General features: G+C 37.4%; 1 protein-coding gene across 1 annotated transcript; it reads right to left on the bottom strand.

Moving 5' to 3' along the window:
* Nucleotides 1–607: 607 nt before the first annotated feature.
* On the bottom strand, nucleotides 608–19,132 carry camk1db (calcium/calmodulin-dependent protein kinase 1Db). Its single transcript, XM_066668071.1, has 11 exons — nucleotides 18,750–19,132; nucleotides 10,489–10,620; nucleotides 5,778–5,852; nucleotides 5,224–5,362; nucleotides 4,929–5,055; nucleotides 4,643–4,718; nucleotides 4,430–4,542; nucleotides 3,949–4,027; nucleotides 3,237–3,324; nucleotides 2,905–3,067; nucleotides 608–2,074 (listed from the first exon to the last, which is right to left on the bottom strand). Exons 1-11 carry the CDS (start codon nucleotides 18,842–18,844, stop codon nucleotides 1,983–1,985), a joined length of 1,179 nt encoding a protein of 392 aa, XP_066524168.1. The 5' UTR covers nucleotides 18,845–19,132; the 3' UTR covers nucleotides 608–1,982.
* Between the last annotated feature and the right edge of the window lie 2,618 nt (nucleotides 19,133–21,750).

Here is a 21,750-nt window from a genome sequence, read left to right as displayed (position 1 = left end):
AAATTGCATGCTGTAGTGTAGTATACTCTTCAGTTTTAAATTGGTTATGGATGTATACTTTTGTAACAGTTATAGTATGACATGCTGCAAATGACACTTTTATTTGAGCTCAGGCTATGTTCCGTTGTAGTTATTCTTAAAGCTATTTTAACATTAAAAATTATGTAGAATATATCATACAGCTATTATAATAATGTGATAACACACCCATATGACTGTGCAAACTATAGATATTAGGCCAGTACCTGTAATCAGACTCACAATAGGAACTCAGCCAATTGCATTTGACAAGGAGCAAGCTGAGATTGAATGTAATGTGGTACAGCAAGTAAATAAAAGATATACAACTGGGAACTACACTTTTTTTTCTCTTTTGAACGATGAAAACCACTTAGTTCAGTAGTGGGATATTGAATAAACCCTGAATGTGGGAAGCAGAAGCATGAGTATTGCCTCTCGCTTTGGTTGTGTATGGGATGTGAACGAAAGAAGCTGCACCTAGCTGCTAAATTCACAGACTGTGAAGAAATACTGAGCACACCAGGAGAATTCTGTTTTCCATCTTTCCCAGAGTCATATTTCACACAATAGAGCACACAGCAGTAAGGGAGGGTGTATTAAATCCAGTCATATATTTGATTTAGTTGTGCAAACACAAAGTACCACTCATTTCATTCCTCAGGCAAATCTGCTCATCTTATCCTTCTCAAGAGCCTTCTTCAAGTGAAGGAAACACTGTGTAACACAAATGCAGTCAAAAATATACCTTGTGGCATACTAAATATGTTCTTACGGTAACTGTTTTGTATTAATCTGACATAAAAAAAGAAGTAAACATAATAAAAGCTGGATCTAGAGAACTGCTGCAAAACACCTTCAAAATTCCACCTGAGTGTTTATAAATATCAATAAAATGAAAAAAAAAATCAATTCAAGAGCACTCCAAAAAATACACAAGAATACATGAAAATATAAATGTCCACTCACTTTCAAAAATACAAACTCCAGGTTACATTTCATACCAAGAATCTTACATCATCAAACAAATCACACTGCAACAATACCTACACAAATGATACTGTATCTTTCAGTACTACGATACTACAGCTCTATGCTACTCAGTGACTTACACACAGATGAAAAATAAGTGATAATTCAGTGTCTTTTTTTACCCAGACCAATACCATAAACAACACTGTAAAAGTAAGTATCACTTCAGAGACACTACAGCTTTTACAGTACAGTGCTGTGGGAAACTGGGCCCTAAGATGAAACATGCTCTAGTCATACAGTTTGATAATCATATAGTTGACTTATTTCTCTTACAAATGACTGAATTACTGTTTTGTAAACATGAAGTTGACATCATAAAAATTGATAAAACAACATGTTCTTATATATTGTAATAGTTCATTACTGGATTGTAGTTGGTCATGCAACCAATCACCAATATGTAACTGACATTATCTTAAAACATAGCTGCAGTTCTGGAGGACATCTAACCTGAACTTGACTGTATGTGATTATCTGACGTCTCATTTGGTTTAAATGGAAAATGCTGCTGTATTTTATTGTCCAGTCATAATAGTAGAAACCCAGAAAACAGCAGAAATAAATATGCTGTATTATAACTCTATAGATTATATATCTAATTTATGGTATTTCTTCAGAATTCCAGAATAAAATCAGCTTAAATCCGTTCATTCACTCTAACTCCAAAGTGCATCACTTCATTAACGCTCCACAAAACAAATCAGGAGCCATAGGGATCAACAGCAGCTTTCAGCGAAAGTCTCTTGTCACACCATTTGATTAAATTCCTCGAGGAGGAGTACATGGCACATTCAGGCACGGTGAAATATGTGCTGCTGACCAGCATCTGCTGGAATAAGAGCTGGTCAAAACTGAGAGATAGAATCAATGGGCGGTGAACAGTGTGTTTTAAAATCTGAAGGTGCTATGGTCTTTTTGAGATAGAGGTATCACTTGGACCCAGTGATGATGGTGGTGACAGTGGAAGGGCGTGAACATCGCGTCTCTTTCGCCCCTGTGTTTGAGCCTTTCTGGGATCCATCTACAGAAAAATACTCTTGTCAATGATTCAGGAATTCAGCTTTGTCTCAAAACTCCTTGTCTCCATTTTTGTTGTTTTTTCAATTTTAACATTGCATACTGAAAATCTTTTGAATGCACCAATAGAAAAGGTACAAAATAATGGAAATAAAGTACAAACATCACAAGTTGGAACCTCAAAATAACTTGCTTTCGCAATTTTTCTCTTACCCCAGAATACACTATATGGACAAAGGTATTGGGTATTGTTTCATTCTAAAGAGTTGTTGTGGTACTGTAATAGGATATCACTAATACAACAACTCAGTTTGTGAAAGTTCTTCCCTCCTAGAAATTCTGTGATATACTGTGAGTAATATCACTGAACAGCTATTTAGTGAATAGAACACTAACAGTATTTAGGAACCACAAAAACTCTGTTGCTAAAGTTACTGAGGTGGGGTCACAGAGTGCTAAGACACCAATGCTCTACTGACTAAATAAACTCCAAACCTGCTGTTTTTGCTACAAAGGCAGAAACAGTCCAATGTTACTCCCATTGGGTGTAGAACAGGGTGTAATATAAAGCGGTCACTATACTTTTATCCTTATAGTGTACTGTACCCATGTCTAAGTAGTATAAAATAATTAAAACTGTAAGCCACTCTGAATAAGAGCATTACACATATCATAAATGTATGTCAGAAACTGCATGTATTGTATTATGTGCTGAACTAAAGTATTAAAGTATTATATATATCAATGTAAATAAACATAGTGAATGTTATGCTGTATCATATATTAATCCATAAGGTACAAGTAGAAAAAATAAAGTTATTATTATTAGCTTACAGTCCTTATGGCTGATGGAAGACACATCAACAGACTGGCTCTTGACAGGCACGGGAGGTTGGTTTTGGTTCCTGTGCTGCGAGGAGTCAATACTGCTGCCTAAACTGCTGCCCAGCTGCAGACGCTTCATGTGTCGGATCACAGCTGTAGCATTAAAAGCTTGCTGTAAGACAGAGGGAGGTCGGATGGTTACAGTTCCTGACCTATACTGCAATATCTGTGTTTTACACTGCATATGCTACTGTGTTGTAGGCTGCATATGGCACTGGACTCATTTTCCTTCTCTTCCTTCTGTCACGAGGCCCAGTTTGAGCCAAAGACACATTACTCACTCTCCATTTGGCTTTAGCGAAGTTCTTCTTCATCTGCCGACTGACAGACTCATGGATGTTCTTACGAAGAGCAGTGTTGCCAGCTATCCTAAAATACAGGGAAAGATACTTATTTGTTTAATGGACAGTCCATGTATCAAAATATTTAATAACATACATTTTAAATATATAAATGTAGAAACATAGAAATACATTTTTATAAGTTACAATATAAGTTACAAACCATAAGAAATGTACTTAAATTTTTTTGGGGACAAACACCTGTATTATTATTATTATAATTTTTTGTCATTTCTTTTATATTACTTAATGCATTGTTTCTTAACTCTGGTCCTGGAGGCACCCTGCTGTGCATATTTATTACTTTTCCTTCCCTTAATACACCTTATTCAACTAATCTGTTAATGAACAAACTTCACAGAGTTGCAGTGGGAGTTTTGAAGCAGCAAAACCACTAAAATGTGCAGGGCATGGTGCCTCCAGCACTAGGGTTGAGAAACACACACTTAATGAATAATTAAATAATTGAAATATATATATATACTTAAAATATACTTAATTCTGTTTGTAAATGTATGTACCTAGGTTTGTTTTTCATATTGTGTTCAGTTCTGTGATAAATGCTATTTAGGTTTGAGCTAATCCCTTCTATTCCAGTTTGAAGCATCTTTAAGCGTATAACCTTTATTTTCATTCAGAAAGTAGCACTAACCAGGGGTGCAGAAGAGACTCATCACATGTGAACCTCTTCTCTGGATCCTTCTGCATCAGATTACGGATAAAATCTTTGGCTGTGAGACAACAGTTCATACAAATAGCATCAGTTAAACATGATTTCTTTTTTTAACCAAAGCCTGTCTGCAATCCTCAGGTAAAATTGAATACATCCTCAGAAAAAAGGTACGGTAGAGGTACATTATTGGTTACTAAAGGTAACAACAGTGTAAATGTACAACAATGTAAAGGTACAACAGTGGTGCTGAAATGTGGCATATGAAATCAACACAATTTTAAAATCTACAGTTATAATAGAATAAGGTACATTCATGTTCCCTCATTAAAGGTACAAATATGTACCCTTGAGGGTACCACCACAGAGACAAGTTTTCTGACAGTGTACTTTACAGGACTTTACATTATTGCTGCATGTGATTTAAGACTGTGACATAATGAAATACCAAATCAGTATTCACCCGAGTCTGAGATATCGTCCCAGTACGGTGAGTCAAACTCATAGTCAGCTTTAAGGATTTGCTCGAAGAGTTTGGAATCATTCTCATCATAAAATGGCGGATAGCCACACAACCTGTAGCACAGAAAACTCTCAGGTTATACCCTTTATAATGAAAGTATTATTTTTCAGAACATTTAAGCACAAGTATCTGAGTATGGGAATAGCTACTCACAGTATGTAAGAAATGACACCAATAGACCAACAATCTACTGCTTTACTGTAGGGCTTCTGAGCCAAGACCTCTGGAGCTAATGATAAAAGATCAAAAATAAAAAATTGAACAAGAAACACTGAAAAAAAATGAAACATCTTTTGTGAACAACTAAATGTGGAAAATAATGAAACATGGAACCAAATATCTTGCTGTTTCTCTGTTAGTGCAATACAAAATATATTTAAAGTTCCTAAATGTGGGCAGGATGTGTAAATTCAAGCAATTCTGTTATTGACAACCTCACCAACATATCCTGGAGTTCCACAAGCTGTGGACATGATATCATTTGTGGCTCCTTCCATCTTGGATAGGCCAAAGTCGCTTATCATGATTTTGGACTCGTCTTGGTTGAAGTACAACAAATTCTCTGGCTATGAAGAGAGAGAAGACACCAGGTGTACTTGAACAAAAGAAAAGCCATAGTATGTTAAACTGAACTATGTTACAGCTACAAAGTTCACAATATTTCATTCCATGTCTCTGCTCTCGATCCTCTGTTTAATGACTTTCTTTGGTAGGATGACACAAGTGGCCCATACCTTGAGGTCTCTGTGCACTATTCCCAGTGAATGAAGGTAGTTGACTGCATTCAGAACTTGCTTTATCAAAGCACTCGCATCTTGCTCAGTGTAAAAGCCTCTTTCCACAATCCGATCAAACAGCTCTCCACCAGAGACACTAGGAAAAACACAATGGAACCTGAAAACCTATTTCCTTCCCTCAGTATCCCACGAATATAAATGCTACATGGCATTATGTAACATTACAAATCACAAAGTTTGGATTTCTATTTCTGAAACTAAAAACCACAACAACCCACTGCTGATTCTGTTTGAAATCGACTGGATATATCATGTTACAAAAATAACAGCAGGTGCCATGACAACTGCTTTCTCACATGCCCTCATGAAACTGAGAAAAGTAATACTAGTGCACAGCGCCACATTTGCATGGTTTAATATTATATTAATCAGTATGTTAATTGCTTTTGCAGTTCAATTTATAACAATGGAGCTGGATTATCTTGGTGGTAAAAGTGCAGATTCTGCATAGGGCGCGCCAAAGCAGCCACTTTCATTATGTTTTTACTCACAGTTGCATGATGAGATACAGATGGTTGGGGCTCTCATAAATATCCTCAAGGGCAACAATGTTCTCATGCTTGATCCTGAAGCAATAAATAACAATCATTCAGTGTTATTTATGTCTACACCATTGTACTGTGGTATTGTGAACAGACTCAAGGCAAAGCAGTTCTATACAGGTTTAAAATATCTTTAGCACCTACACACTCATAGGCTCTCAACTGAAATAAAGTTCAGTCTTTTAATAACAGAGCTGTGCCAGAGCTTCTGTGGTCCTGGCTTTGCGCTGTAGTACATTGGACTTGGAACTTAACTTTGATTATGAGTTTTCCACAATATTCCACAATAAAAGAAAGCATTTGAATACAATGAAATCACCTGAGCAACTTTGATGACAAAAACCTAGTTAATTACTGTTTTGATAAATAAAAGAATATAGTCAGTTATCATTGCTAAAGAAAAATGCATAGTGCTAAAACAAAGGGCCTCCAACAAAATGCATTTAATTGCTAATGTGCAAAAGGTTAAAATATAGATATATATTATAATATATGAAGCTTACAGACATCACATCTTTTCAGTAACTAGTCTGCTGTGAGGTGTAATATCTGTAACTTTTAACTCCTATTGTCTTTTACTGTACACTGTGAGCTATTGTGTAACCCAATAAAATGCTGCTTGTATGAGCAAACAAAAAGCCATGTTCTAATTCCATTTAATACAACCCATTTTAGGAAACCATATGTAACTGAACACCTCCCTATTCAGCTGTTTCCCAGCTAGCTATGCGTCATCTCTTCAATATTTCACACACATGAATGCATTTGTAGTGTGTTCTTGTTGTCTCTCAGAATGAAAAGCAAAGAAGTGTCAGTGTTAGCTGAATAAATTGATCAGAAATATAAGCAAAATAAGAAAACAACTTCAAATGCTTCAAAAACTTCAGTAAGTTATGGTGGATGACAGAAGAATACGTTAAATGTGAAAGGAGGCCTGTTTCAGGATGTGGGTGGAAAAGAAAATACATCATAACTAAGGGCAAACCCCTGAAAAGAAAGAAGGGAAAGGTCATGTTACATAGATCAAGAGTTCAGGGGAAAACCTTGTAGAGTTCTAGGACCCAGCCTTGAGAAGATGAAGTGTAACCTGCACTAGTCTGATGGAAAATGATGAGTAAAAAAACAAGTCCTCATATTTCAGTTCTTAGGTGGACAAAACATTCACCTAATCTGAACCCTGCTGAGTGTGAATTTCATTTACTTAAGACATTCAGCAAAAACTGCCACAATAGAGCACTATAGAGCATTACGAGAGCAGATAGTGTTCCGCCACTGATGTATAACAGACGGCAAATAGGCATTTACGTACTAAACATATTAATACATTATTACTGAAAAGGGGTTCTGTGTACATAAAAATTCAGCATTCATGTAAATACCTTCAAATAAAAGCTGATATGATATATATTTTATCCTCACAGTCATTGACTGATGTTAAATCCAGCATGCCAAAGTACAGGGACAAAACAACAAACATTATATATCTAATTACTTGCAGTCTGCAATGGAAATAGAGCCACACCTTGGAAACTGTGTCAGAAAGAAAAAAAACGCATGATCAAGGGCCAAAATAAAGGCTGTAAAAGCATCATTAAGGCAAATATGAACAAACAAATGCAAAATTCTTCAAACCAATGCTATAAATATGAATATGAATGCACCATGATGAACGAATAACCCCATCAGACTATTAAAACAGTTCACACATTGCGTTCCTTCTGTTCTCAGGCTGGTGGTGTGGGCATGCTCATATGTGGATAAAAAGAGGCCAGTACATCATACAAATAGCTGCTTTAAATGGCAACGGCTCACCTTAAGAGCATTTACTATTCGAACAAAATAAGAAGGAAAATGAAACTCCATTGCGTAATATATAAAGTTGTATTCAAACACAAGGCCATGTGGGACAGCTCCAGAGCATTTTAGTTTGTTTCATGCTTCTTTATACACATAATATAAGCTGTACATGCACTGTTACATCATAAAGTAAATGAAACGATGAATAAAAACTTGGACAGCTAGGTAGCATGTCTAAGCACACTTTTGTTATCAAGTTAAATGAGCATGTCTAGGTTTGTCTGCTGCAGAGCGACAAGCAGCTGATCCCTAGCTGTCTGCACAGCCCCTCTTCCTCATCACAAACAGCCCTTGCTTTTAGCGCTCGTTCCTCTTTTACCATGACAACCATGCTGGTGCTTGCACGCATACGTGTGAGGAATAGTGAGAGCTGCAGAGGAGGCTGCATGAGTCACTGATGAGGGCGGAGAAAGTGTGTGTATGTGTGTGCCTTACACAACACCGCAGCACACAAGGTGCAGGTGAATGTGTAGGACAGGTAGAACAGAGAGATTGAGAATGAGAGACAGACAGAGTGAGTGACTGAGAGACCTCTAAAAGCCTGACTCATCTCACTCTTATACAAGAGAGAAAACACCACTTAGCATTGCTTAATTCCTCACTTCTGCTCAACATCTGTCTTATACAATATCATACCAATGTTTTACTTTCAAATTTAATAAAGCATCAGACATAAGCAATTAGATTCATTACTGAGTAATATACAAATTACCTATTCAAGTAGTTATTTGAGTAAGTGTCAGTCAAAATGGTCCAACCAATAAAACTTTGTATAAACAGTAATTAGACATTTTATCCAAAATGCAAAGAATGTCTGTGAACAGAAATGTATTAAATTATATAATGTCATTCCAAAGACTTGCTTTGTATGATCAACTTAATTGTTTTTTTTATCATATTCCCTTTTAATAACAGTTTTTAATTTTTTGGGGGAATTGAGGATACTAATTGTTTTAGATTGCGAGTGGATTTTTGCCCATTCTTGCTGCATAAAACTCTTGCACATGCACTCTGTGTCTAAGAAGGTCATGCACATGGAGCATGTGCAGAATGAGGTCTGGCATCCTCTTGTTGAAATAACCACAGACTTCCTGCAAAAAAAAAGTCGCTTTGAAGGTAGTATATGACACTCTAAAACCCAAATAAATGCCTCTTTGTCTCACGTAGTACAGTCTCAGATGCATTGTCCATACCATGACCAAGGCTGGCTTTTGGACACTGTATGGTTCTCTTTGCTTTTAGCACAAACAGCTTGGCATTTATTAATTTATTCATTCATTCATTGTCTGTAAGCACTTATCCAGCTCAGGGTCATGGTGGGTCCGGAGCCTACACAGAATCACTTGGCGCAAGGCAGGATCAGACCCTGGAGGGGGCTCCAGTCATTCGCAGGGCAACACACACTCACATATTCACTCACATACACACTTATGGACACATTTAAGTAGCCAATCCACCTACCAAAATGTGTTTTTAAACAGTGGGAGGAAACCACAGCACTTGGAGGCATCCCATGCAGACACGGGGAGAACTCACAGACAGTCACCTGGAGCGGGTCTCAAACCCACAACCCCAGGACCTTGGAGCTGTGTGATACTAACACTACCTGTTACATCACGTGCCACCCACATGACATTTATTTTTTCCAAAAACTAGTTGAAATGTGAACACATCTGATCACAGTGCACATTTCCCTCATTTCTCATCTTATTGCGTAAGAGAGCTTCAGGTTGCATTTCTGGATGTGTTCCAAAGTACTCCCAAGCCAATGTGACTATATTTATCACAAAGGCATGATGGTTTTTCATGCAGTGCCATCTGAAGCCTCGAATGTCACACACATTCAATAGATGTGTCTAGCCTTGTCCCACACACATACTGAGATTTCATTTAACAATATTAGGATGGTCAAGGATCTAAATTCCTTGCAATCTTACATGAAAAAAAAGTTCTGTTAGAAATGTTTGGGAAAAAAATGGTTAGCCACAAGCCTTCTGTTTGCAAAGAATGAGCCTTTGGACGATGGTCATTTTTTAGTGGAATATATTAAAACTGTAATTATAATAATCTTTACAATTTTCACTCTTAATTTGCCTCAGCCTTTTTTCAACTTTTTCTTTTAAATGTGCAATACAGACATCAAATGCCAGTATTTACAATATACCATCAAGCTGGTCAGTGATCAAAATAATTTCTTTACATTTTTTGTTAAATAAAGGTTTAAGAGAATTAACAATACAGATTCTTGTTCTTTTTCCATTATACAAAATGTCTCAATCCTTCCATATATTGTGTTTGTATAGTAAAATATATATTGTAATTTACAATATTTAATTTAATTTGCAATAAATCTTTCATCAAGTGTTCTTCTTTTGAGATTTGTGATCCTCTTTTAATATGTCATAAATTCAGGTTATGCTGTTTACTATATCTTTATACATTTTTAAAATTTGCTATATAACATAGTACTGTTCATTAGTCTAAACACATTTAAAATATTTTAACTGTTTAACAGCAACCTTGTGTCCTGCTAATTATCGGAACCATATGAGGCTGAAAAGATCTAATGCATTAGAATCAGTTTATGCAACTGCCTGTAAACATATATAGTTTACATGTGGGTGTGTATGAGTGCACATGACAGGATGTTGCACTTAAAATAGGAAAAGCCCTCTAAACTGTGCTCTCCAAATTCAGTCAAGTGAATACAATTAATATACAAAATCTTCAATATTGATTAACAATTTAAGTAATGATTTGAATGTTTCATGCAGAGGAATTCTGTATGTTCAAAGATACCTACTTCCTGAGTACAGCAATTTCATTTTCAATGCTGCTCTCCTTTCCTCTTAGAGCTTTCTTAGGGATACATTTCACTGCATACATCTTCCCTGTGGCCCTCTCCTGAGCGAGAACCACTTCTGAGAACGCTCCCCTAAAAAAGAAGTGTAGAGAGAAATCACTTATAGGAAAGCATTTTTAAAAGGGATGAGTTTAAAAAGGGAAACATGAAAACATGAGAAAAGCTGCTGGCTCAAGTGGGAACCATACATGCACTTGGTGCATTTTTATTCACTTCTATTCACACACACACACCCACACACACCCACCAACCCACACACACCCACACATACACCACAAACACACACTTCTGAAAAAAACTCTTCAGGATCGTCCTTTTATATCTACTGACCGTAATCAGTTGCCCATAGTTGGTTCTTAAATCAACTGTGGGTTGCAGTCTGCAGCTAAGCCTTCAGCGGTCACTAAAAATCCCCAGTAATCCCTTACACACACACACACACGCGCGCGCACACACACACACACACACACACACACGCACACACACACACACAGAGCTCCCAGCGCAAGGTCACAGGAGTTCAGGTCAAACCCACCAATTGACCATTGCTTGGTTCACTCCACAGGTCTTCTGCATGACACAGAGGTTGCAGTAAAATAATGTATAAATAACTTAAAACATCATATTGCCAAATTAGAAGTGAACAGAATTTTTTGAATTCATATGTGTGCAAGCAGATGAACGTTATTTTTAAAAGAATTTATATAATATTTTAATTTATATTACATCTGTTATACACCTTTCTTTGATGTCAGAAAACCAGCAGCTTTGTGGAGAGGTGTGAACTGTTAAGAAAAAGAGATTGTACTAAACCCAAATTTTAATTGCTCTTTAGCAGTTAAACATAGAGGGTTAACAGTGTCCTAGTTAATCTGATAACAGTGTTTGAGTGACAATTATTTTATATTATTGTATTAATGTCTTTAAGCGATGTTAGAGAAGAACAACTCTTGGTTCCATAGACAATTATTTTTGCTAATTTGTTTAAATGCATAAAGAACCTTATGATTGAGTGATAAATTGATTTTTAAGCCTTTACTTTTTTTTTTAAACTGACACATATCTTAAAAAAACCTCTGGGAGTTGAGTAAATGAAAACACCTAAAGGTACTGTTTTGATGTTTGAGGTTTGCAGTGGGGCATTGCCATCAATATGGTATGAACACAATACATTAGCCACCTTCTGTTGTCACCAGCAACAGCAGCAAGAACAGAAACAGCTGTCACTGCAACTGCAAAAACAGAACAACAAACTAATCAGATCTGAAGTAGAGAACTAATCAGATTTATGCAACAGAAAACTAATCAGATCTCTGTCTAGCTCGAGTAGAAAATAAACTATACTCAAAATAAATTATGCAGCTGAAAAAAAAACCCAGGATAAATAGTATGGGATAAGATATGATAAAAAATTAATACCCCATGAAAATTGACCCACTCTAATACACATAGCATGTTCGCACTTGTAAGGACAGGTCCTGAGGTTAGTATGTTTTTCTGGCATATGTATCACTCCAAAAGGTCCTTGTCTTGTATCAAATAGGCTTTATAAGAAAACTATGCAGTAAACAATGATTATTCATGTGTTAATGACATTAGAACCAATTACACATGCTTGATTTAATCTCTCCCTCATGTATTTTGAGAAAACATAAGCAGGTTAATAGAAACTGCCCTTTGCAAGTGGAGGAGATGCAGTCAAACAGCTCAGGGGGGAGCATTGCAAGCAGCAGACATTTCAGGCTGATTTTCTGGACATTAATTCAGCCTATTTAGCTGAACTACACGGTCAGTGTGGATCAAATATTATCAGGTCTTGAATTCCTTTGGCTAGGCCTAATCTGCAAACATAGACTGTTTTACAAAATACACTGTAGGAACAACAATACATAAACCTACATGTGTGTTTAAACACTGCACACGTATATATCTTAGCACTACACTACATTAAATAATTGAGAATTTTACTAAATGGTCATGTGATTGCAGGTCTGATGTTCTTCCTGCACTCACTGCTCTATTGTTTTTACAAAATCACAACAGGAGTTTCCCTTTGTTTGCATCAGGTAGAAAGAATATTTTAGTTTTGTGTTGCAATGAGAAGCAAACCAATGAAACCACCGGAAGTTTCCACACGGTGGAACTCCCTCTGCAAGCATCATGCATCACTGTATGATAAAATCTTAACAGCCATTTCAACCCACAAAAGATACTTATGTTATAGTAGTCAAGCTTTATTTATAACCTGATATTAATATGTTTGTAATATCTGTACTGTTGGGTGTTTTAACGATTATAAGGGGATACATTTAATAAAATGATTGTCCTGGTAAATTTTACTCCCTTAAAGCTACAAACACTAAACATTTACCCTCAAATGTAAACCAGTGGTGCTTTAGTTTCAATTTGGTACCTTAAATAGGTTTTAAAACTACATTACACATTATGTCCCAGATAAAGTGCATATGTGTATCTTTACATTAATAAATGCTTTAAAAAAAGTTAAATTAAATGTCAAGACAGAGTTTATGGGATTATTGTAACAAACCTTAGGTTTTAAACTCTTTTTAGGTGTTAACATGCCATCTCTGATCACATAACAGGACCATCCTGAAGATTCTTAGTTGTCATAAAACTTTGGGGTTTGAAAGATCATTCAAATGAAAACTCAAGAACAGGATATTTACCATGTTACTGTTGAGTACAGACACTGGGTTTCCCACTGTAATTCAAATTAATGAAACATTTAGAAAGACCTGAAGGTGTGCAAACTGGTTTGAGGTTTTTCTCTGTGCCATTTTGTGGCAAAAGCAAGATAAAATATATTTAAGGTGTCCAAGCACTATATTCGCTAGAAGACCCCCAATGCGTCAGCCTATGACCTTTTCTGAGACAGAAGCCATACTTTAGGTTGGTTTTTGTAATGTTTTTAAAGGTGGTTCTTGGTGTTCTGTTGTCTCTGTAAAGATGGATTGTGAAAGGGAGGAGTTGATCTGGGCCCTGGTCAGACAGTGTGTGTGTGTGTGTTGTGTGTGTGTAGGAATGTGAGACTGTGCTTTTAATGTACTGGTGAGATTTAACCCACATTAAGCGAAAATTTGTCCCCAAATAATAACCCTATATGGATATTTTTTGTGATGTTTTTAAAGTTGGTCCTTGGTGTTTTGTGGAGATGTAAAGGGAGGCAAAGTTTATAGGTGAAGGCAGGTGCTGGGATACAGATACAGCAAAGAGCACATATCTCACTCAGGAGTTTCACCCTGGTTTCTCACCCCAGTGTTCAGGACCTCCATGGTGATATGTCAGTGTGAGTTGCACTCTTTTGAGTGGATTAGACACAGCAGTGCTGCTGGAGATTTTAAAACCAGTGTCAACACACGTTCCATATTTTAGACACACCTACCTTGTTGATATACCTTATAGATATAAAGGCAGTGACAGTACCTCATCTGCTGAAGCACGATTTGTTATCTGTAATTGTAGAGGTAAATTTTGCTCTGATTTCTAAGTATGAGGCCTTACATGCTATTGGAATGCTCTTTGGTAGTGTGTGTATACTTCACTCCAGAGTCTGTAATTGTAGAACTACAAAGCACTCCGCTGGAGAGTGGAGCTGAGAGAATGGACTGTGAATGTAGAAACAAGGAGGTGGTCATAACGTTGTGTTTGATTGGTGTAAAAGCAACTTGTGTGAGTATGTGTTGTTTGTGTCATTTTATCACTGTGGGCCTCTGTCAGAGTGTGTGTGTGTGTGTGTGTGTGTGTGTGTGTGTGTGTGTGTGTGTGTGTGTGTGTGTATGTGAGTAGAAGTGGGAGAGAGAGGGGTGATGAGCTGATGAGAGCATAACAGACTTTGAATGCACAGGTGAGATTTAACCCGCATATATTGGAATGCAAACTCGTTCCTGGATTTTAACCCAATATTAACATATGTGGTATCAGGAGAATCTTAACAACCTGAACTTTAATCATTATCAAAAATATGTTGAACATTCATTATTGAGTGACTTCCTGACTCTGCTTAAAAACAGCCGTGCAGCCTGCCTTCCAAGCACCACACAAATACAGCTGTATCTCAAAAATATTTTTGCCATATGTTATGAAAATGCAGAAGGTCCTTTCCCATAGGCTTCAGAAATATTCTCATTTTTGAGTTACTGCATCCCTAGGTGGCGCTTTAATAAATAAAAAAGCTATGCAACCAGTTTTTACCCAATTGTAGCGCCCCCTTTATATGCATTTTGAGCATATATTGTACACTCTTTCAAAGTAATGCCATGCACATGCATATTCATTTTGGTTTGATTTGGGCCAAGTTTGATTGAGTTATATCTCAAAGAGTTTATAGCGCTCCACCCACTCATATTTGTTTAATATTGTAATTGCAAAATTGTGAGACATTATGCAGAGTATATAAAATTGCTTGTCGATATACTTATGTTTCACTGAGATATTCCATATTTTCATACTGAAAATTTTAATTGCACCACCTAGTGGCTATCATTATGAAACTTTTTATGTGCTTAGGAAGTGCTGCCATGGAAGCCAAGCAGTGATGAGATTCCAACTTTTTTTTGGATAATTGTTAAAGTTTTGGTCTTTCGGATTGTGCTGATACCACATACGTGATATCCAGAGAATAGTTTGCGCTCATAAATGTGTGGGATCTTGCATATTATGCAAATTAGGTCAAAATTTAAGTGGGCAGAGCTTATAGGTTATTGAGGCTTTTTTGTAGTCTCTGACCTGAGGAAACCGTTAAAAAAGAATTTAATCTCTAAATCACATGGGGTAGGAGATATGGATCTCAACGCATTACCATCATGGCTGAGCTTGAGTGCATGATTAGCAGGAGAGTTTACAACCTGTTGACCAAATATCAAGTCTGTAGGCTTTACAGTTTAGGCTGCCCATTGCATTTCATATAGGAAAAAGAAGAAAATGCAAAGAAGATAAAAACAAACCAAATAAGAAAAGGCACCTTCAGTGCTTGGACCCCTAATGTGTCATCATCCAAAAACATTAACAAGTGTATGACATGCTGTGAATGAATAACAGTGATAGAAACATACTGAATACATTGTGTGCACGAGGGCAAGTGCATTCAGGTACATCATCCTAGGCATAATGAGGATTATGAAAGTCTTAATCCAAAATGGTTGCAGGATTAAGTTCTGATATGCATCCAGAGAACAATAATGAGGTGGATCTGTGCAGTGCATGACAGTGCAGTGTATTTTTGTGTGTGCATGTGTGGGATAGTGCAGATTAAGAATGAGTTTCATTTGAGTCACCACTGGAGGGAATGACTGAGTTATTTTTGAAAGGACTGGGGCACAATTATGACCACATGCTGCCCGTGTCTCAGCTGTGGTGCTTTAACTTGAACAAGAAAAGTGATGAGAATGAAAGTTGAGAGGTTTGAGTAAGAATGTACACTACATTGCCAAAAGTATTTGCTCGTCTGCCTTCGTACACATATGAAATTGAGTGACATCCCATTCCTACGGTTCATAGGGTTTAATGTATCAGCCCATCCTTTGCAGCTATAACAGCTTCAACTCTGCTGAGAAGGCTTTCTAACCACATTTATGAGGTCACATGCTGATGTTGGATGAGAAAGGCCTGGCTCACAGTCTCCGATCTAATTCATTCCAAAGGTGTTCTGTCGGATTGAGGTCAGGGCTCGCTACAGGCCAGTCAAGTTCTTCCACACCAAACTTGCCCATCTATGTCTTTATGAGCCTTGCTTTGTGCAGTGGTGCACAATCATTTTGGAACAGGATAGGGGCCATCCCCATCTCAGTCATGGAAGCCCATTCCATGAAGCTCACTACTTGTAATTGTAGATTTTAATATTATGTTTATTTCATATGCCAAATTTCATATCCAGGACTTATATTATGTTATTTTATATTACAAATATTCACCTCTTTTTCTGGAGAAGAGAATGTAATGTACATTTAGGGAACAAAACTGGACTTTAACACCACTGTTGTACATCTTCACTGCTTGACTGCGTGTATCTTTAGTGACCAATTTTTTCAGAGAGTGTATATTAATGTTTTTTAATATATGTATATATATATATATATATATATATATGTTATTTTATACTATTTTAGTGTTATTACATGATGTTAACTGGTCTATCAGTAAGCAGACTAATCAGAGTGAACTATCTTGTGTAAGACGCATTAACAGATTCTTATATAAGAGATGGGATAGGAAATCCTCAGGACATAATCCAGGTAGAACCTGTTCCAGGTTTCAATTTGCTTTCACACAGACTAAACTACTAACTTTTGGAAAGACTTCCAATTTTCTAATTTAAGAAGCTCTGAAAAGTACTGTTCAAGCAGAGTGTTTGTTTGTAAAGATTTTGAACAAGTATTTCCAAGCTGTAATTAAAGCCTCTCAGCCATCAATATTGTTTTATTCCACTGCAGTTTTGGGAACACTTTATTTGTGTGCGCGCGAGCGTGTGTGTGTGTGTGTTTAGTGGGATAATGCTGATCCACAGGTGATTAATGGACAAATCTCCAGATTATAACAGAGTTTAACAGTAAAGCAGTCCAGTATGGGATTCTGCTGTTGTAATTGCAAGATGATTTCCACAAAAGTTTTATTTATGGAGTAAGCTATAAGCCAAAGGGACCCTTATCTAATGTTTATCTCTACTGAAACAACCAAGGATGATAACTGTAATTAAACCTTCCAAATACAGTAAATTATTTTCAATTATCCATTTCATGCTGTTAAAATTAATTATTTCTTAAGTGAAAGGTACTTTCTTGTGCTCCAGTTTTTCCTTGTCCACTGGGATGTTTATTTTAAGAAATCTTGCCAAAACAACTTGCCACTCTTTTTTCCTTATACTGAGGTACAAGAGAATCTTTTATGTCATTCATGAATACAACATTTTTGTATAAGGATCTTTATGTCTGCAGATGCCTCGTTGCAGGCTGTTGACCTATCCAGCTTTTTGCACAGAAGAATTTTTGTTTTGTTTTGTTTTACTGGCACTTGTCAAGACTAAATGTTATTTTTAGGATATTAATTCACCATCCAATATCCACCTCAATGTCACCATGTTAACTGACAACACTGACATCATTAATTCTTTGATATCCGATGGTCTTTTAAAAATATTCTGATGGTAATAACACTGAAAAAAAGTAAACTCTGCCACTTACACTGGGTGGTGTCTAAAATAAACAAACAATTAGAGCTTGGCAGGGCTTAGCTTTGTTTACAACACAAGTTAGTACACAAGGTAATTACAGGTTTAAAAGCCTCTAATGGTTCAACATGAATAAACTGGGCTAGTCTTTCAGAGCAATCCTAGCAAAAAGCAAGTTTGTTTTGAACAGTAACCTTTATTTACTCACATAAAACCAGCCCTGACGCTTCATTTACATTTGATCAGATGTGAGGGAATGCTCCACCTCATTCTTCCTCCAGTTTACAAGGCTCTGAATGAATTACCATATCAGTGGCATAAAAACAGACATAATCAAGCTCTGCTTAGTTATGTATTCCCTATCCTCGATGGAGAAAAAGAGGTGTATATTAGAGGGGGTCTATAGCATAATTTACTGTTATCATGACAAATTACACCACAACATGTTTTACAGAGCATTTTGTAAATATCACCAGGATTTCAAGAACACGTTTCATTAAGAAATCATACTTTGATGATCCACTACATTTAGTGCAGTACAAATGATAAACAAGGTTAGCTGTAGGTTCTATAGCAAGCTATATGTCCATTCCAATGTTACCAAACCTCGGAGACATTACATATCAAGTTATGTCATGTGCATAGACATGTAGAGTGATTTCTGCAATGAATGGGAGTGCACTAATTAGGTTACAGCTAAAACACCTGTACATATTCCTAATTGTGGCTTTTACACTGATCTAGACAGAACGAGGGAAGGCTTTTCTGTTCGTGGGACTTGTCTAGTTGGAGGCTGACATTCCTCAAGTGTGAGGAGCAGAGCTGTGACTGTGTGGAGTTCAATTTACCTTATGTGAAAGTCTAACGGTTTATAATCGATACGTGCAGCTTCTAATGTGCCAAATACGTAAACGTTTACTGTAGCGTCGTGCTGAAGTTTCAGAATGGCTTCAAACATCGCACACTGGATTGTACGAGGACCAAATCCAGTGCGTGTGTGGTTAGAAACGCTACTCACGTTCCCAGGATCTCCTTAAACTCGAAAATCTTCTTAATGTCATCGACCTGTTTCTTCCAAGAGCCGTTGACGGACTCCTCGTTTCCCCTGGCCATGTTGGCGCCGGGGCTAACAGCAGAAAATAACACACGCCGAGATCTCCACTTCTGTGACCCAGGGTGCGGTTACAGCGCGAGACAATCTAACGGCGGAGGGGAAAGCAGCGCTGCTCAGTCGTGTGTTTGTCCACCGCAGGATCACTGTCCACTACCATCAACACGAAGCCGTGTGTGGCAGCTCGAGTTTAAAATGTGACTAATCCCATCGAGGAGTGACTGCTGCAGAGAACGCCTCTCAGACTCGCCTCTGCCGAGAGAAACAGTCCAGAGGAACACGCACACAAACTCCACACATGTCTGACTCATTTCTGTCTTTAACTCTGAGAGGACTGGGCTTTGGGGGCACAGCAGAAGCCAGCGCTGAGGCGACTGTCTCACTGTACAATTATCATACTCACACAGAACATAGACTGTGACTCATTTACTGAGAGCACACGAACACACACTACACCACACTCACCACAGGAGGGCTGCCAGAGAGGAACAGCATCACAAGGAGCAGTCCTGTTACCCTGAAACAACTGTGTTCATTAATGTTACAGTCCCGTTCTAGAAAAAAAAATAAATCGGGCTTTTAAACTTGATACAATGTTTATGATGTTGTTTACGCTAGAATATATATGAAGAGTAAAATAAACCGTTAGCACCAAGGCATTTCCATTTGGAAACAGCACTATAACAAAAGAAAGCCTTAAATGGGCAAATTCAGTCAGCCAGGGTTTTTTACGTCAGTAACCTAAGGAACCAAATCCTGTCATCTTACAGGGTGGCACTTCTGAGCTGCAGGCATGTGGCAGAGAGTGTAACTGAATCTAAGCCACTGAAAGCATTGCAAGTATTGTGGTAGAAATAACATCTAAATGTGTACTTTTTATCAATAGAGATGTGTTGAAGGGTTTAATTGAAGACCAGAGGAGGATTTTACTATTAATGCAATACCCAACTCACTCTCTCTCTCTCTCTGTATACAGTGGTATGAAAATGTTTGGGCACCCCTGATAATTATCACAATTTTCCTTTATAAATCCATGGTTGTTGAGATCAGCAATTTCAGTTAAATATATCATATAGCAGACGAACACAGGGATATTCAAGAAGTGAAATTAAGTTTATAGAAAGTGTGCAATAATTATTTAAACAAAATTAGGCAGGTGCATAAATGTGGGCACCCTTGTCGTTTTATTGATTTGAAAACCTTTAGCACTAATCATTGGAACACAACATTTGTTTTTTAAGCTCATTGACCCTTGACCTAAATACACAGTTGAATCCTATAATGAGAAAGCGTTAATGGGGCCAATTGCAAGTTTTTCTCCTCTTTTCATCTTCACTGAAGAGTGGCAACATGGGAGCCTCACAACAACTCTTAAATGACCTCAACACAAAGATTGTTCAACATCATGGTTTAGGGGAAGGATACAAAAAGCTACCTCAGAGATTTCAACTGTCAGTTTCCACCGTGAGGAACATAGTGAGGAAATGGAAGACCACAGGCACAGTTCTAGTTAAGGTTCAAAGTGGCAGGCAAGAAAAGTCTCAGATAAGCAGAGGTGAAGGATGGTGTGAACAGTCGTAGTCAACCCACAGACCAGCTCCAAAGACCTACAACATCATCTTACTGCAGATGGTGTCACAGTGCATCGTTCAGCTATTCAGCACATTTTTCACAAGGAGAGGCTGTATGGGAGAGTAATGCAGAAGAAGCCTTTTCTGCGCACACGCCACAGAAAGAGTCGCTGGAGGTATGCTAAAGCACATATGGACAAGCCAGCTTCATTCTGGAATAAGGTGCTGTGGACTGATGAAACTAAAATGAGTTATTTGGACATAAGGGGTGTTATGCATGGCGGAAAAAGAACACAGCATTCCAAGACAAACGCTTGCTACCCACAGTAAAATTTTGTGGCAGTTCCATCATGCTGTGGGGCTGTGTGGCCAATGCAGGTACTGGGAATCTTGTTAAAGTTGTGGATTCCAGTCAATATCAGCAGATTTTTGAGAACAATGTCCAAGAATCAGTGACAAAGTTGAAGTTGTGCTGGGGCCTGGATACTCCAACAAGACAACGAGTCTAAACACTGCTCAAAATCTACTAAGGCATTCATGCAGAGGAACAAGTACAATGTTCTGGAATGGCCATCTCAGTCCCCAGACCTGAATATTATTGAAAATCTGTGATGTGATTTAAAGCAGGCTGTCCATGCTCAGTCATAAAATTAGAATAGTGATGGTTTGGGGTGCCATGTCATCTTGGTCAACTTTTCTGAGGTCCAAGGTCAATGCAGCCATCTACCAGGAAGTTTTAGAGCATGTAATTTTTCCTGCTGCTGATCAACTTTATGGAGATGCAAATTTCAATTTCCAACAGGACTTGGTATCTGAACACACAGTGACAAAGCTACCAGTACCTGGTTTAAGACCATGGTATCCCTGTTCTTAATTGGCCAGCAAATATGCCTGACTTTAACCCCATAGAAAATCCATGGGGTATTGTGAAGAGGAAGATGCAATACACCAGACTCAACAATGCAACCTGGGTTCTCATAACACCTGAGCAGTGCCACAGACTGACTCCATGCCACGCCGCATTGCTGCAGTAATTCAGGCAAAAGGAGACGTAGCATTTCTAAAAATCCTTTTTTTGTATTGGTCTTAAGTAATATTTTAATTTTCTGAGATACTGAATTTGGGGTTTTCATTAGGGGTCAGTTATAATAATCAAACTAAAAAAAATAAACACTTGAAATATGTCTGTGTGTAATGAATGAGTATAATATAGAAGATTCACTTTTTGAATGGAATTACTGAAATATATTTTTGCATGATATTCTAATTTTATGACAATCACCTGTGTATATACATGCACACACATTGAGAAATGAACGAATTGGAGTATGTTAATG

Source organism: Hoplias malabaricus, chromosome 4 (genome assembly GCF_029633855.1).
Source record: "Hoplias malabaricus isolate fHopMal1 chromosome 4, fHopMal1.hap1, whole genome shotgun sequence".
NCBI classification, from domain to species: Eukaryota; Metazoa; Chordata; class Actinopteri; order Characiformes; family Erythrinidae; genus Hoplias; species Hoplias malabaricus.
Note: the sequence above shows the minus strand (reverse complement) of the source record. Positions and strands in the feature narration are given on the sequence as shown.

Excerpts from the sequence above, each read along its gene's own strand:
- camk1db (XM_066668071.1), bottom strand. The coding sequence starts at position 18,844 with ATGGCCAGGGGAAACGAGGAGTCCGTCAACGGCTCTTGGAAGAAACAG. Across the intron at positions 5,853-10,488 it reads GAAATTGCTGTACTCAGGAA|GATCAAGCATGAGAACATTG; the intron begins GTAGGTATCTTT and ends TTATTGCTTCAG. Across the intron at positions 5,363-5,777 it reads CTGTATCTCATCATGCAACT|TGTCTCTGGTGGAGAGCTGT; the intron begins GTGAGTAAAAAC and ends TGTTTTTCCTAG.